This window comes from Populus nigra, chromosome 1, assembly GCF_951802175.1.
Source record: "Populus nigra chromosome 1, ddPopNigr1.1, whole genome shotgun sequence".
In the NCBI taxonomy this organism is placed as follows: Eukaryota; Viridiplantae; Streptophyta; class Magnoliopsida; order Malpighiales; family Salicaceae; genus Populus; species Populus nigra.
In genome coordinates, this window is record NC_084852.1 from 46,030,774 (window position 1) to 46,048,642 (window position 17,869).

Here is a 17,869-nt window from a genome sequence, read left to right on the forward strand (position 1 = left end):
TAAAAAAATGAAGGTGTCCCTGACAATTCATGATGGAAAAATTGAATTGCCTCACTGCCAGGTTTTATGATTGAAGAGCTATTATATTATTATAATATTATATGTGTAGGTACACAATAATTTCACGTGGAGTTTTAGTTTTTCTACAAGAAATTATTCGAAAATTAGGAGTGCATATATGAATAAGGTGATTGTGAGTTGTCTCTAATCCAACGGCAATTGTGTTCACGATTCAACTCCTCCTCCTCCTCCTCCTCCTCCTCCTCCTCGTCGTCGTCGTCTTTTGGAAAACATTCAACTCCTGTTAAATTGCGTATTTAAATTTTTAATAGAGTGTCATCAATGATTTATATATTCTGCAGTTAATTTACTTGTATTTCCATAGCTGTCATCACTTGGTCTTGATCGGAGCAGTTCTTTATTCAATCTTAATTAATTGGTAGATAGGTGCATGTGAATTTCACTATCACATGGACACCATCGTACTGATGGTGATTTGTGGTGGGTCTAAGTCATTCGTCATCATTGTCTTATCTTGTGCTCTGTTACGGGTAGCTAGAATTATCTCTCTGTTCTTTTTTCTTTTTTTTTAATAAAAAAATATCTAAAAATGGTTAATATTTTTTCTAATAAAAATAATTTTATTTACATTGTTTTACACATTATTATCAAATATAATCTTATCTTTATTTTTGATTTTATCTCTTATTTTATCTCTTATACTCATCTCAACTTTATCTTTTTTTATAATTCAAGATAATATCTAAATACTAAATATATGTTTGATAAGACTGTACATAATGCTTTTATAAATGTGTTTTTTAATTACAAAAGTATTAAAAAGATTTTTTTTAATTTTAATATTGGCATATACAACTATAAAAAAGACAACTAAAAAAATCAATTTTACAAAACATTATTTTCAAAATTACATTTTAGAAAGCAAGTTAAATTAACTATAACTAAAATAAATTAACCTTTTACTGTGAATTGAACTATGCAATCCACAGTAAAAGAGGGTGATGCTTCTGTTTTTTGCCTTTTTCATTATTTTTTCATTATTTTTTAATTATTTTTTTTGTTTGATTTAGTTCGTTAATATTATTTTTTTCTATTTAGTTATCATACTCACATGACACAGATCCTAAATTTGACAGGTTAACCCAATCGATTCAGATTTTTTTTTTCTTAATTAGTTTTTTTTTTCTAATTTCATCTTTTAATATTAATTTAATTGAGAATTAAATTTTATGATTTGTTTTGTTTACTTTTCATTATATTATCGTAATCTTATAAGGGGATTTTATTATATCCCTCCTCACAAAGCACTATTTATTGGAATAATGTTTTCCTTTATTTTTTCCTTTTCAATTAATTTTTTTTAATTTTATTTTTTAATATTAATTTTTTTTCTATTTAGTTATTATCTTGCAGCCAGACCTACATCCAAAGCTTCTGAGTATGTTGCAGTAAGATCCACTTAAATTTGGTTCATGTAAGTTTAATATTATTATTAATATTAAAAATATTATTATTTTTATTATAATGAAAATTGCTAATATAATAATTAATAAGTTTTTAAAAAATATTATTAGATATAAATTTTTCTCTTTATCTAATGAAATATCTTTATCTAATAAAACTTCGCCAGACTAAGACTTCATTTTTCTCTTTATATACAGTGCATTTTATAATTTCTATTGCTAGCCATTACTGAAATAGAAGAGAAGTGATTTTTTGATACTCAAGAAACTGAAGGAAGTGACTGAAGCAGTGCCATGTGGAGGCTTAAGATTGCAGAGGGTGGCAATGATCCATTCATTTTATAATTTTTGCAGAGTGTTCAAATAATCTGATGAGAAATTTTAGTACATCATTAATTACCTTTTTAGTCACTTACTTTTATTTAATAAATGCAGTTTCTAAGGGAGAAAAAATTCAAGCAAAGAATTCCTCAAGTCAAGATTGAGGACGGTGAAGAGATTTCCTATGAAAAAGCAACAAGTGCTTTGAGGAGGAGTGTTCATTTGTTTTCAGCCTTGCAGGCTAGCGATGGCCATTGGTGTGCTGAAAATTCTGACCCAATGTTCTATTTCCCTCCCCTGGTTATTGCTCTCAATCCCTGCCATCATTTTACCTAGCAAAAAAATATTAGCCAGAAGTTTCATCACCACCTAGAATTGGCAACATAGCATTTTTCTGGTGATCATTTGGCTACAAAAGCAGCTAGAACTGTGTTTTTTCCCGTCAAGAAATCGAAGCATGTTACACAAACGAAACTATATGAGGCACTGAGATGGGATGATTGCGACTCGCATGCCATCCATAAGTAACTAATAATATTTGAATAAATACTTAATAAATTGATGTCAACAAAAATAAAATAAAATCAGTATACTAAATTATGAAAGAAATTGGGAGACCATTTGGCAAAGACTTTTTGACTTTTGGGCAAGTACTTTTGGATTTTTGTAACACTTTTTTTTTTAAATCTTCAAGCTTTCTGTAGCTAGTATGATTTTACTATACGTCTGCGATGTTATTGTAATTCACCCTTGCTGAATTTAAGACAGGCTTTCAAGCGCAAGTAATCCCACTCTTGAAACCCTTCTGACAGGTTCAAATGCTTGATCGTATAGATTTCTTGCCTTGATTTAACTTGATTGAAAGAGTTGAAATCTGAAAAGATGTTATTTGAATTTTTTCATTTCATATGATTTATAGCTTGATCTGAAGAACTGGTGATCAGAACGTAAGAAAAAAAACAAAATCTTGTATGCTTCAGGCCATGTTGCTGTTTAACTCTGCTTTCACGAGTAGCATCAGAAAGAATATGGAAGCCTGTTTACTCAGTTGTCACAAATCTGCAAACTATAATTCAGATATTTTGTGCGTTCAGTTTCTAACGGAAACCTTTTTTCCCCGCCAATGCAGGTTTTTTCTCTGTATATTACAGGACATCTTAATGCTATCTTCTCCGCAGAGCAAAAAAAAGAAATCCTACGTTACATATACTGTCATCAGGTAGAGTATATTTGTTAATTACAGGAATGACAAAAGGAATAGCTTTATCAAAGTAATTTTGATTTTTTTCTCTCTTTTTCGTCTTGGCTTTAAGGATTTACCAGTATCAGATTGCTAATGTGCTGCATCTTATCTTGTAGAATGAAGATGGTGGGTGGGGATTGCACATAGAGGGTCACAGCACCATGTTCTGCACAGTCCTGAACTACATCTGTATGCGCATGCTTGGAGAAGGACGTGATGGTGGCAAAGACAAAGCATGTGAAAGAGCAAGGAAGTGGATTCTTGATCATGGTAGTGCAATTGCCATAAGCTCTTGGGGAAAGACTTGGCTTGCGGTACAACATATGATTCAATTTAATTTCATACTGTTAAACTAGTTATTGGTTGCTGGTTGGTATCATTAGTAGAATGTTTTCTGTCTAGTAAAAGAACGAAAGAAATCTTTATCTATATGATTCTTGTCATGTTGCTTCTATATGTTAATTTTGTTTCTAATTGTTTGATTTTCCTGTGTTGTAGATACTTGGTGTGTATGAGTGGGCTGGGTGCAATCCAATGCCCCCAGAATTTTGGTTCTTGCCATCTACATCTCCCATTCATCCAGGTTTGCATTTTGTTTTATGAAGTTGCTGGAGCATGAAACTTATATATAAACATTATGAAATCCTTCAATAATTTTAGCATATGATTGATGGAAATTGCAAATACTCGAGCTAGTGCTTAATTTATCATTACGGAATTTCTTTGAGAGTTGCCACCTTCATAGTTTCTAGAATTCTGTCCTTAACGTGAATTTAGTTGCTTGTGTAAAGCCTGCTTTTAGCTCTGCCATTCCAATCATGCATTTCATAAATGCAGGAAATTTGCTGGGCTACTGTCGGCTCACTTACTTGCCTATGGCATACTTGTACGGGAAGAGGTTTGTTGGTCCAATCACACCTCTCATCTTACAAATTAGGGAAGAAATCTACAAGGAACCTTATGAGAAACTCAACTGGGGGAGAGTCCGCCATTTATGTGCAAAGGTCAGTTGACTTTTGGCAGCTGATCTTCAGAAAATGATCTGAAAACATTTCATTTTCTTCAAAATCTGTTTTATTTCTTCAGGAGGATAACTATTATCCACATACTTCGATACAAATATTGTTTTGGGATGCTATTTATACTTTTGGCGAGCCCCTTCTTACTCGGTGGCCCTTCAACAAATTGAGAGAGAAGGCTCTCAAAATAACAATGGATCACATCCATTATGAAGATGAGAGCAGTAGATACATTACCATAGGATGTATCGAAAAGGTAACACACTTGCAGAGCAATCGCAAAAAAGAAAACCAGCACAGTAAAATATTTGCCTATTACACATGTTCTTTAATTTTTGGACATTTGTACCACTGAACTGGAACGGCCATTAGATATGCTGGTTTGCTGGGTTGAAGATCCCAAAGGGGATTATTTTAGGAGGCACCTTGCTAGGATCAAGGATTATGTGTGGCTTGGAGAAGATGGAATAAAGATGCAGGTCGGTAAACTTCTATCATAATAATGGTACCTAAACGGTTCACGTCGTCTTTCCATTCACTAATCTATGCTATCAACAAAAACATGAAGAATTCTCATAAACTCGAGTTTATGCTTATTTAGTCATAGACTTTAGATTTGCAAACCAGAAGTAAGAGATGGCGATGGAGTATGATTTTTTCCTTTTCATATTCATTTTAGAGTTTTGGCAGTCAAGTGTGGGATACCAGTCTTGCCCTTCAAGTTTTGATTGCCAGCAACCTCTCAGATGAAACAGGACCTGCACTTAAGGAGGGGCATAGCTTCATAAAGAACTCTCAGGTTTCCAAATTTCATATTGTTAGACAATTGACATTTTAACTCTAGTATTTCAGTTTGTCTAAATCAAGTATTGTCTGTTTTCTTTTCTTTTCATTTCTGTTTTGATTTGGTCAAAGTAAATCCCTTGTTTTTCTGAAGTTGTTGCTGAGTGAGTGGAAGCACATTGTCCACTACAGAGTTAGTGGTAGCACATTGTCCACTACAAAGTTAGTGGCTGATAACTAGGGAAGTTTGTTAAGTTTTCTCATGTATTTAAAGACATGCAGTTAATGAAATACTCATTGAGACATTTTATCAAACACCTTGTGTGTAGTTCGTGTTCTTCATTACTCAGCATTGTTGTTCTTGATTGTGCATCCCTTCACCTGCACAAAACATAGCAACATAATTCTCAACAGTGGTATCAGAGCTCTTTTAGATCTTATAGGACCAAAACATTTTTTTCAAAAATCTCAAAAAAATGACATCCAACAACCTACTTTTAAACTCCCCCATTATATTCACTGGCAAAAACTACCACATTTGGTCAGTGAAGATGCAAGCTTTTCTTGAAGCTTATGATCTTTGGGAAATTGTTTCCGAAGACAAACCAGTAGCTCCCTTACCAACAAATCCCACTATGGCTCAAATCAAGTTCAGTAGTGAGGAAAAGGCAAAGAAATCCAAGGCAAAATCAATCATCCAGAATTCTGTGGCAGAAAGCATTTTCTACAGAATTATGGCATGCAATTCAGCCAAAGAGGCTTGGAACAAACTAAAAGAAGAATACCAAGGCAGTGACAGAACAAGGCAAATGCAAGTGCTGAATTTGAAGAGAGATTCTGAGGCACTTAACATGCAAGAAGATGAAACAATCTCCAAGTATTCTGATCGAATTTCACTAATTATCAACAACATCAGATTACTTGGAGAAGACTTTCCTGACAGCAGGATTGTGGAGAAGGTTCTTGTGACTCTTCCTGAGAGGTTTGAATCCAAAATCTCCTCTCTGGAAGAATCAAAGGACCTCAGTAAAATCTCATTAGGTGAACTAATGAGTGCTCTTCATGCACAGGAGCAACGAAGAACAATCAGGCAAGACAGATTGACAGAAAGAGCCTTTTATGTGCAAAAACAACAAGCTGTAAAAGGAAAGAAGTTGCTTAATCTGAGAAGTAAAGGCAAAAATGAAGGGGGCAACACCAGTGAAGGTTCAAAACAGAAGAAGTTTCCTCCTTGCACTCACTGCAAAAGAAACACACATTCAGAAAAATATTGCTGGTGGAGGCCAGATGCAATTTGTGGAAATTGCAAGCAATTAGGGCACATCACAAAGGTCTGTAAGTTTAAAAATTCAGACCCAAAACCTCAACAAGCCCACCTTACGGATGAAGTTGATACACAGGAGGAGCAATTCTTTGCTGTCACTTGTTTCTCAACAAATGATTCAACTGATACTTGGCTTATCGATAGTGGATGCACACACCATTTGTGCAATGATGCTGGAATGTTCAAAACCCTTGATGAATCTTACAAATCCAGAGTAAAGGTTGGCAATGGAGAATTTCTGGAGGTCAAAGGCAGAGGGTCAGTAAATGTTCAAACAAGTTCAGGTATCAAAATCATTCCTGATGTGTTATTCATACCTGAAATCAGTCAAAATTTGTTGAGTGTTGGACAAATGATGGAGAAAAACTATTCTTTTCAGTTTAAGGATCATAAATGCACTATCTTTGATCCTTCTGGAGAACAAGTGTTCTGTGTAAAGATGAAAAACAGAAGCTTTGTTGTTGACTGGGATAAAGTATCCAATCATGCATATGTGAGTGCTACTCAGGATATTTCAAATCTTTGGCATAAAAGATTTTGCCATTTCAATCAAAAGGGCTTGTCAATTCTGAAACAAAAGGAAATGGTTGAAGCATTGCCCACATTGAATGGTGAGCTTCAATTGTGTGAAACATGTCAACTTGGCAAGCAATCCAGGCCACCATTTCCTAAAGGGCAAGCAGGGAGAGCCAGCCAAAAGCTTCAGCTCATCCACACTGATGTGTGTGGACCTATGAAGACAGCCTCATTATGTGGTAACAAGTATTTCATTCTCTTTATTGATGATTATACTAGGATGTGCTGGGTGTATTTCATCAAATTTAAGAGTGAAGTATTTACAATCTTTCAAACATTCAAAGCTTTAGTTGAGAATCAAAGTGACATGCAAATTAAATGCTTAAGATTTGACAATGGTACTGAATATACCTCAAATCAGTTTCTTGAGTTTTGCAACAGCAGAGGCATTGTGCACCAGTACACTACACCATACACACCACAACAAAATGGTGTGTGTGAGAGGAAGAACAGAACAGTAATGGAGATGGCTAGATGTCTCTTACTTGAAAAGAAAATGCCAAACAAATTATGGGCGGAGGTAGTCAATACCTCTGTTTACTTGCTGAACCGACTTCCAACCAAAGCACTGGAGGACAAGACACCATATGAAGGCTGGAATGGTGTCAAACCTGCTGTAGATCATCTTCGAATCTTTGGCAGCATATGTTATTATCATATAGCTAAGCCAAAGAGGAGCAAACTTGACAACAAAGCTCAGAAGGGAGTTCTTGTGGGCTATGGAATAACTACCAAAGGATACAGAATCCTTTGCTTACAAACAGAGAAGGTAATTCTCAGCAGAGATGTGAAGGTTGATGAAGCAATCACATGGGATTGGGAACATCAGAAAAATATGATTTCTGATCAACCATTCACCATTCAACCTCAGCTGGTAGCTGATGAATCAGTGGATGACTTTCCAGTTAGAGGCACAAGATCATTGGAAGATATTCACCTAAGATGCAACATGGCAATTCTAGAACCAACCAGCTATACTGAAGCTCAAGAATTTCCAGCATGGAGGAGAGCAATGGAGGCAGAAATGGAAATGATCAACAAAAATGCAACATGGCAGTTGATTGAAAGGCCTAAGCATCGCAAAGTGATAGGTGTAAGATGAGTTTTTAAAACAAAACTCAATCCAGATGGGTCAATATGCAAATACAAGGCTAGATTGGTAGTAAAGGGTTATGCTCAGCAATATGGTGTGGACTATCTAGAGACCTTTGCTCCAGTAGCAAGGTATGATACTATTAGACTTCTCATTACACTTGCAGCACATAACTCTTGGCAAATTCACCAACTTGATGTCAAGTCTGCCTTCTTGAATGGATTTCTTGCTGAAGAAATCTTTGTAGAGCAACCCAATGGGTATGTTGTTAAAGATAAAGAAGATTATGTGTATCTACTTAAGAAGGCCTTGTATGGGTTGAAACAAGCTCCCCGAGCTTGGTATGACAGAATGGACACACATCTGTTTCAACTTGGGTTCAGCAGAAGCCAAAATGAAGCAACTTTGTATGTGAAATCTTGTGGTAACCATTTTCTAATTGTATCTATTTATGTAGATGATATGCTTATCACAGGAAGTGAACTTGGAATGATCCAAGAGTTCAAAGACGAAATGAAGAAGATGTTTGAGATGTCTGATCTTGGAATGATGAACTACTTCCTTAGAATGGAAGTGATGCAATCCAGCCATGGCATTTTTACATGCCAAAAGAAGTATGCTTCAGACATCCTAAAAAGATTCAAAATGCAGGATTGTAAACCAGTGGGGACTCCTATGACAACAAGTATCAAGCTTAGCAAGGATGATGAATCTGAAAAAGTGGATGAAAGTTTGTATAGAGGCTTAATTGGCAGCCTTCAATATCTCACAGCAAGCAGACCTGACATATTGTTTGTTGTGAGCATTCTTTCAAGGTTCATATATTCTCCAAAGGAGACTCATTTTATTGCAGCAAAAAGGATACTTAGATATATTAAAGGTACCATTGATCTTGGTATTTTCTGTCCAAGATCATCATAAGGAGCTGTGGAACTAAAAGGCTATACTGACAGTGACTGGGGAGGCTGTGTTGATGATTCAAGAAGCACTTCAGGGTATTTATTCTCACTCAATTCAGGTGTCTTCACCTGGAGTTCAAAGAAGCAAGAGACAACAACTTAGTCCACTGCAGAAGCAGAGTACATTGCTGCTGCCGCTGCTGTCAACCAAGTAATTTGGTTGAGGAAAATGTTAAAGGATTTGGGACATGAACAGATTGAAGCTACTAAAATCATGTGTGATAACAGTTCTGCAGTATCAATTTCAAAGAATCCAGTCTTTCATGGACGTACAAAGCATATCAAAATCAAGTTTCATTTTATTAGAGAAGTTCAACAATCTAATGAAGTGATGCTGATTCATTGTTCTTTCAAAGAACAACTTGCAAATATATTTACCAAACCACTACCTAAAGAGAGATTTGAGACTTTAAGACAAAAGATTGGAATTTGTCGTCAAAATGTCAAGGAGGAGTGTTAGACAATTGACATTTTAACTCTAGTGTTTCAGTTTGTCTAAATCAAGTATTGTCTGTTTTCTTTTCTTTTCATTTCTGTTTTGATTTGGTCAAAGTAAATCCCTTGTTTTTCTGAAGTTGTTGCTGAGTTAGTGGAAGCACATTATCCACTACAGAGTTAGTGGTAGCACATTGTCCACTACAAAGTTAGTGGCTGTTAACTAGGGAAGTTTGTTAAGTTTTCTCATGTATTTAAAGACATGCAGTTAATGAAATACTCACTGAGACATTTTATCAAACACCTTGTGTGTAGTTCGTGTTCTTCATTACTCAGCATTGTTGTTCTTGATTGTGCATCCCTTCACCTGCACAAAACACAGCAACATAATTCTCAACACATATCCTGAAATTGTTTCTTCCTCTCACGCGTGTTTCTTGTATTTAGTTATGTTTTGGCATGCTGCTTTTCTCATCCCACATCAAATCTTGAAGGTCACTGAGAATCCTCCCGGAGACTTCAGAAGGATGTTTCGCCATATCTCTAAAGGATCGTGGACTTTCTCTGACAAAGATCATGGCTGGCAAGTGTCTGATTGCACTGCAGAAAGCATGAAGGTATGTTCTAGTTTTCTGCTGTAAGCAATACTATAACAAGTTGAGCTTTTTCCTTGAACATTTACCATCGCAACATACTTTGTGATTCGCATGTTCTGCAGTGTTGCCTTCTTTTTTCAACAATGCCTCCGGAAATCGTAGGTGAAAAAATGGAACCTCAGATGCTTTTTGATTCTGTTAACATTTTACTGTCTCTTCAGGTGAGGATTAGTTGCATTCAAATGGTGACCTTTGTGTACCTAAAACTCATCATCATTCCTTGGTATTTCCTTGGATTTGCTCCTTTCTAGAACACGGTATTCACGAAGTAACATTCAGCTCGATTTTATGCAGAGTAAAAATGGTGGTGTATCTGCTTGGGAGCCGGCAGGATCTGGATTATGGCTGGAGGTAAGTTCTTCAAGTCATCGAACTAAACTTGAAATGTTAAGCTTAAATTCTGTATGTTTTCCTTCAAGACTTGACTTGGAATATGGTATTTCAACTGTGACGTCTCTGCTGTTCAATTAGTGGCTCAATCCTGTGGAGTTCCTAGAGGATCTTGTAGTTGAGCGTGAGTAAGATTCTTGAACCATTTTACTTCAAATAGTTAAGCAATATTATTTATTGAGCACCTCCATTAGGAATGTGGAAAAACCTGTTGAAGACTAATAAAACAGCGATCCAGGTATGTTGAATGCACATCATCAACAATACAGGCATTAGTCCTATTTAAGAAGGTATACCCTGGCCACAGGACAAAAGAGATCCAAAATTCCATCATAAATGGTGTCAAGTTCATTGAAGAGTTGCAGAAGCCTGATGGCTCATGGTATGATCGATTTAAAAGAGCTGCTACATTCTTTTAAAGGCTGATGTACAGTATGCAGAAAATTGTCAGGGAAATGACTAAATATAGCAAGAATTACTACAGGTATGGAAACTGGGGAATATGCTTTATCTATGGTACATGGTTTGCTCTTGGAGGGCTAGCAGCTGCTGGAAAGACTTACTCCAATTGCCTGGCTGTTCGTAAAGGAGTTGATTTTCTACTTGGATCACAGAGAGATGATGGTGGATGGGGCGAGAGTTACCTTTCATGCCCTAAGAAGGTAATACCATTTTAAAGATTTCTAAAGAACCCATTTATGCAATAACATTTTGGGTGCGTGGACCTTCTCATTCCATCTCCCATGGTATCAATGGGATCTCCTCCTTCAACTTTCTAAAGCTAAGAAAGTTTACCGGTGCATGTTGACGCAGGAATATGTACCTCTTGAGGGTAACCACTCAAATCTGGTGCAAACTGCAATGGCTATGATGGGTTTAATTCACGGTGGTCAGGTCAGTTTAATTAATTTATAATTTAAAGATTAATAGTCTATCTCTTCCTATATATATTGTAATGCACTTGTGCTTCTCTTGCCACCAAAATCCAAGATTTGAAGTTCCTTTTCTAATAGGCGGACAGAGACCCTGCACCCCTTCATCGTGCTGCCAAGTTATTGATTAATTCTCAAACAGAACTTGGTGATTTTCCCCAGCAGGTAATTGACTTATTTCTGTGCACACAAAGAATAAATCATGAGAAAAAAAAAAAACAGAGAGAGAGAGAAGAAGAAGAGAAGCTGCATGCCGTTTAAGAAAATCCTTGAAATAATCACTCATAAAAGAAGATTTATGGTGAGATTTTCGGGGAATAAGAGACAAAGAATTGTTGTTTGTCAATTATCATCCCCTTAGATTGTATGTTTTAGCTCGTTATATCCCACGTTTACCAACGATTGAATAATAATACTGCTTCTTCGTGACAGGAAATCGGGGGAGTTTTTATGAGGAATTGCATGTTACATTATTCTGCGTATAGGAGTATCTTCCCCATTTGGGCTCTAGCAGAGTATCGCCGGCATGTTGCCTCGCCAACCAAAAATATTTGAACCAAGATACGGAAAAATTTGAAAATAGTTGATGGAAATAAAACTGCAAAATAAGTGAATAAATAGATATTCAAAAAAAAAATCAAGCAAGAAGGATCATACATTGTTCAGGGGATGTTTGTAAATTTTTTTCTGAATTTTCATATGTTTGTTTTTTATAAATATTTACATGATGATTAGACAAAATAAAATAATAAAATATTTTATGTTCAATATTTAAGCTTAATTCATTTTCTTTAGATATTGCATACATATTAATCTAATCAAAATATCATCAAAAATTTTCAACCACAATTACTATTATCTTTCTATTATTACCTGGCCACCATAATTTACACCACCATCTTTATCATCATATTATCCCATTATTCTAGGTATGTTTTAGAGTGTAATTATGGTTGTTTTTTAAAATGTTTTTCGCTTGGAAAAACATCAAAAAATATTTTTTTAAAATTAATTTTGATATCAGCACATCAAAATGATTAGAAAATATAAAAAAAATTAATTTGAAGCAAAAAAAGTAAAAAAATTTAATTTTTTAAAATACTTTTAAAACACAAAAACAAATACTTCCACCTACACCTCAGCTGTCAACTTATAATCACAATATATTAATCGCTTTATTGCCACTATATTTTTTATATTAAGTAATACTCTAAAAGGCATGTGAAAACTATTGTAGCTTTCCCACGTCTTTTACTAATATATTTACTTATTAATATATTTATATATTATAATTATTATATTATAATAATTATTATTATATTATATAACTGTTTTTTTCTTTTTTTTTGTTTTTTTAATGATTTTTTTTGTTTGATTTAGTTTATTAATGTTAATTTTTTTTTATTTAGTTATCAGATTTTCATGATACGGATCCCGGGTTTTATGGGTTAACCTGATTTGACGAGTTAACCAGGATTTTTTTAATTATTTTTTCCATTTAGTTTAGTTTGTTAAAGTTAATTTTATTTCTATTTAATTATCAAACTTTCATGACGCGAATCTCAAATTTTACGGGATAACCTGGTTTAAAGGGTTAACCCAATTAATTTCAATTTTTTTTCTTTTTCTTCATTAATTTTTTTTTCTTCCTGTTGATTTTTTTTCTTTGTTTTTTTTAATTAATCTATTTAATTATCACACTTTAATGATACGACCTTATAGTCAGACACATATCCAATATTCTTGGGTCCGGTGTTGCAGTCAGGCTCCCTTAAACTTGGATCATGCAAAGTTTAATGTTATTATTAATATTATAAATATTACTCTTGGGTCGGGCGTTGCAGCCAAACCCAAGATTCTTGGGTATAACTTTACAGAAAAACCCAAGATTTTTAAATCTTTGTTTTTTTTATATTTTTTTATGCTTAAAAAATAACTCGCGGCATCGCGCGGTCATGTAACTAGTATGTACTAAACATTGTAAATTTTATGCAAAAACAAACGATTTTACTTATTACTAACATTGAATTGAATGAATGAAAATATTTTCGTTGTGATAATCATATTAATCCAAATAAAAAAGGGTTCCTTTATTTTTCATATTCTCAACTTAAATCAAATACAATTTTTGTTTAAAAATTAAATAAAAAGACTTTTCTCTCCGTCTTTAAATTATGCATTAATAAAGAATAGAAAATCAAGAAGACCCAACTACAATAGTTTATTGGAGAAGCCAAAGCCCACATCCCTAGAAGATATGAAAAGGGCGAGAATCACCCTATGCCCCTGTTCTATCAATTTTTTGTAACGAAAATCTAGGCGAAATCCATGGTTGTAGACTTATAGCCCCCTTAGAAACAGGTGCAAACATCATTCCTTAAAAAAAAAAAATTTAAAAAAAATTTATTTTTTATTTATTTTGAATCGTTTTGATATGTTAATTTTAAAAATAATTTAAAAAAATAAAAAAAATATTATTTTAATATATTTCAATATAAAAACACTTTAAAAAATAACAATAACTATATTTTTAAAAATATTATTTTACAGAGAAGACCTAGCTCAAATAATCTGTTAGAGAAGCCAAAGCTCTCTAGGAGATACGAAAAAGGCGAAAATCACCCTATGGCCCTATTCTATCAATTTTTTATAACGAAAATGTAGGCAAAAATATTGTTTGAAATCTTAAAATCTTCAAAATAATAGGGGGGGGGGGGGGGGGCAACTAAAATAGCTTTATTGGAGAAGCCAGTAGGACGGGGAGGGGGGGGGGGGGACCCAAATAAAATAGCTCAAGCCAGTAGGACGGTGGGGCCCGGGGGGCACCGTCGCGGGGGTGGGGGGGGGGGGGGCGATCAAAAAGAGCTCGCGTGGAGGCAGACACCAAACATTAATAGAAGTATAATAACGATTTTGTCTTTCTGAACGGGTTAAATGATTATTATATTAATTAGAAATTTTTTGTTTTTTTTATATATATATTTCTACGAGTATTTTTGTAATTGCATCATGAACTTTTTCATAATATTCATATACCCTTAAAACTTTTTTTGTAAGTTGATTTATTATAATATTAACAAATCTATAAAGTAGGCCTACTCATGCCACACAGGCGTAGGCATGTCATTGCTCTTTTCACCATTCTGGTGGCGTATGAGACCATGTACAATGGATAAAAAAGATCGATCACCTACTCACCCGACATAGAAAGCGGCAATGCATCTTTTAGGATGGCACGTTTTGTCATATACACGATAGTTCGACAACGATTGATCTTTTTTCTCTTCCCATTTTTTTTTCTCTCCCAAGCCTTGGTATATGTGCAGAGCTTTGACAAATTCAATTGTATCCTTTAATTTCTATCTGTTTTGGATTTGGTTCTCATTCTTTTGATTTCTATTTTTTTTAGATTTGTTGCTTCTTTAAATTTGCTTTATCTTTAATTTCATCCTTAATCATTTAATCTCATTAGATTTTTTATTACCATTTTTTTTTATCCTTTTCATTATTTTTTTTATTTTGTACTTGGGAGTTTGATTTAATTTTATTTGGTTTTCAATTGATCCTTATTTTTTTATTGCTCTTTTTATTTATCATTTTCTTCATTTATTTTGTTTTCCAATCCCTCATATCCAAAATGCGTCATTGTGTTCGAGCTTCGACCTTCAGTTACAGAGGCAAGCTTCTTGTTTTTCCCTCTCTTTACATTTTAATTAACTTGTAACTGTAGCAGGCGTGGGTGAATAGTTCACGCACGCCTGTAGGGAAAAAACCAATCGATTACTGGTCTAAACTAGTAACCAGGCGGGGCTAGATGGATCCGGCCCAACCTGTATCATTGGGCTCGATCCAACCTAGTTAAAAAAGAAGAGTGGGTTGGGTCTGGGCCTTAAGCCTAGCTAACCAAAATTGCTTTTGCTAAGGGGGTGTTTGGCAAAACACACCATTATGATTTGCCTATGTATTTTATTCATTTTCTATTTTGATATCTGGCCAAACAAACCCCTTTTTTATATCATAAAATTCCATAAAAATATTTGGAGATCTTTGTTGATTTATTTGTGGGCTCCTCATGCTTTGTTTTATTTTTTTTCTTTGTGTATTGTTTGTTTTTCTATTATATGCTCAATCTACAGACCTTTATTGTTAAATGCAAACCTGTTGTGCAATGCATCTTTTTTTTCTTCTTCTTGTCTAAAAAGAGCAAATAAAAAAAAGGGTAAACAAAAAGAAAAATGTATAAAAAATTGTTTCTTCTTCATTAAAAATTCAAAATTTTATGAATTTATTCACTGACGCTAGAGTCAGGATTATTACACTTTTTGGATTTGTGCAATATTTACTAACGCCAGAATTAAAAATATTCGTAAGTAAATGTTCATTGATGCTAGAGTGAGGAATATTATAGGAAGAACAAAAAAAAGAACAAATTCTTAGCAATTTTAGACAAAACCAATAATGCAGCCCGCCTCAGATAGAACACTTAAGGGGTGATAATATCTTTCCTTTCGCGTAACCAGTCTCGTACCATAGAATCTCTATTGACTAGTTAGGGTTCCTAGTGACCATAATAATAGGTGACGACTCCTTGAATGAGACATTTTTCCCCAAAAAACAAGATACCAGATATCTGTTCTTTTCCATAAAAATTTTTAAACAGTCATCGCAATGTCCAAGTGTGATAAACTTAAGAAATGAGGAAAAAACAAAGCAAACCCGAACAAACTTCCTAAACGTAGGTTAATCTCTAAAATTCCTAACATGGAAAATCATAGACCCGAGCCCAATCAAGAAACTCAATTCCCAACCAATTTAATATTGAAGGATGAAATAAAAAAATCAATTTAAAAGATTTGTCAGAGTTAAAAAAATAGAAATAAAAAAATAATGATCAAATTTGATAGAAAAAAAATAAGAAGAATTAAATTGATAAAAAAATCAATTTAAAAATTATCTCAAATAAAACAAATAGAAATCAAAAGAATGAGTACCGAATTTGAAAGATAAGAAAATTGAAAAGGAATTCCAATTTTATAAACTATTCCTAACAAAACAAGTAATAATCAAAAGAACATGATTAAAAATAAAGGAATAACAATTTGAAGGACAACTTTGAAATTTTAAAATGATAGGCATGAAAATTGATAAGGAGAAAGAAAATAAGAAGAAGAAAAAGAGTTGTTGGCGTCAAATTAGAAAGTCATCTATGTCATTACAGAGAGGATGCTAAGACTATTCAAACAATCATTGAACGACCTCGCATCTGTTGTGTGCAACACATGCGCTAACAAGTGTTTTTTTAATAATATTTAATATTTATTAAAATATAAAAATATTGTTGAGTCAACTTAAAACAAAGTTTTGTTTTTATTTAACTCAAAAGTGATTTTTTACTAAACATGTTGGAAAAATTGTTTGGTAAAATCAAATAAATATACTTGAACCATAATAAAAACATAAAGCAAGCCATAAAAAAAGTTGTTATACCTTCTATTTTTAAAGCTAAATTGCTCATTAACACGTGCAGATAATTTTAGTAAAACTTGCTTCTTAGGATTTTAATAACAACACCTCAAAAAAAAATATTTCCAATTTGTGAACTATAATATTAATATCTAGATGTAAATTTCTTTTATTTGAGGAGTAATTAAGTAATTTTAATATATAAAAAAAGTAAAAAAATGAAGGTGTCCCTGACAATTCATGATGGAAAAATTGAATTGCCTCACTGCCAGGTTTTATGATTGAAGAGCTATTATATTATTATAATATTATATGTGTAGGTACACAATAATTTCACGTGGAGTTTTAGTTTTTCTACAAGAAATTATTCGAAAATTAGGAGTGCATATATGAATAAGGTGATTGTGAGTTGTCTCTAATCCAACGGCAATTGTGTTCACGATTCAACTCCTCCTCCTCCTCCTCCTCCTCCTCGTCGTCGTCGTCGTCGTCGTCGTCGTCGTCTTTTGGAAAACATTCAACTCCTGTTAAATTGCGTATTTAAATTTTTAATAGAGTGTCATCAATGATTTATATATTCTGCAGTTAATTTACTTGTATTTCCATAGCTGTCATCACTCGGTCTTGATCGGAGCAGTTCTTTATTCAATCTTAATTAATTAGTAGCTAGGTGCATGTGAATTTCACTATCACATGGACACCATTGTACTGATGGTGATTTGTGGTGGGTCTAAGTCATTCGTCATCCTTGTCTTATCTTATGCTCTGTTACGGGTAGCTAGAATTATCTCTCTGTTCTTTTTTCTTTTTTTTAATAAAAAAATATCTAAAAATGGTTAATATTTTTTCTAATAAAAATAATTTTTTAAATTATAATGAGGTTTGACTAGATATAATTTGATTAATTTTACCGATTAAAAAATAATTAGGATAACCGGTAAAATAAATAATTCAACTCAAAATAAATATTATAGATGAAATTTTTTATAAATATTAAGACCATAACATGTTAGATTGATTCGGGTTAACCTGTCTATTCACAATAACCCTAATGTTGAAGGATATAATTGAAATTAAAAAATTAATTAAAAAGAATATAAAAAAAATATTTACATTGTTTTACCTATTATTATCAAATATAATCTCATCGTTATTTCTGATTTTTTCTCTTATTTTTTCTCGTATACTCAT

At 33.4% G+C, this 17,869-nt stretch overlaps 1 protein-coding gene and 1 long non-coding RNA gene across 3 annotated transcripts; one reads left to right on the forward strand and one right to left on the reverse strand.

Moving 5' to 3' along the window:
- Positions 1 to 1,913: 1,913 nt before the first annotated feature.
- LOC133680898 (lupeol synthase-like) lies at positions 1,914 to 11,996 on the forward strand. The gene is made up of 17 exons (XM_062103924.1): positions 1,914 to 2,105; positions 2,935 to 3,024; positions 3,165 to 3,362; positions 3,547 to 3,631; positions 3,886 to 4,052; positions 4,135 to 4,325; positions 4,435 to 4,546; positions 4,747 to 4,866; positions 9,732 to 9,854; positions 9,956 to 10,054; positions 10,188 to 10,244; positions 10,365 to 10,411; positions 10,522 to 10,665; positions 10,768 to 10,945; positions 11,097 to 11,177; positions 11,297 to 11,380; positions 11,648 to 11,996. Exons 1-17 carry the CDS (start codon positions 1,914 to 1,916, stop codon positions 11,768 to 11,770), a joined length of 2,091 nt encoding a protein of 696 aa, XP_061959908.1. The 3' UTR covers positions 11,771 to 11,996.
- Positions 4,929 to 7,900, reverse strand: LOC133680899 (uncharacterized). Of its 2 annotated transcripts, XR_009836399.1 has the most exons (6): positions 7,282 to 7,900; positions 7,102 to 7,154; positions 6,492 to 6,603; positions 6,227 to 6,412; positions 5,346 to 6,090; positions 4,929 to 5,231 (listed from the first exon to the last, which is right to left on the reverse strand). It is a non-coding gene; the product is annotated as an uncharacterized LOC133680899 (long non-coding RNA). The 2 variants fall into 2 exon arrangements; XR_009836398.1 differs by having other exon boundaries at positions 4,929 to 6,090.
- Positions 11,997 to 17,869: the final 5,873 nt, after the last annotated feature.

What these genes read in the sequence shown, in the direction of transcription:
- LOC133680898 (XM_062103924.1), top strand. Translation starts at nt 1,914, where the DNA reads ATGCAGTTTCTAAGGGAGAAAAAATTCAAGCAAAGAATTCCTCAAGTC. An exon ending in TGTTCTATTTCCCTCCCCTG is followed by an intron (nt 2,106 to 2,934) that starts GTTATTGCTCTC and finishes CCGCCAATGCAG; the next exon opens with GTTTTTTCTCTGTATATTAC. An exon ending in GTTTAATTCACGGTGGTCAG is followed by an intron (nt 11,178 to 11,296) that starts GTCAGTTTAATT and finishes CTTTTCTAATAG; the next exon opens with GCGGACAGAGACCCTGCACC.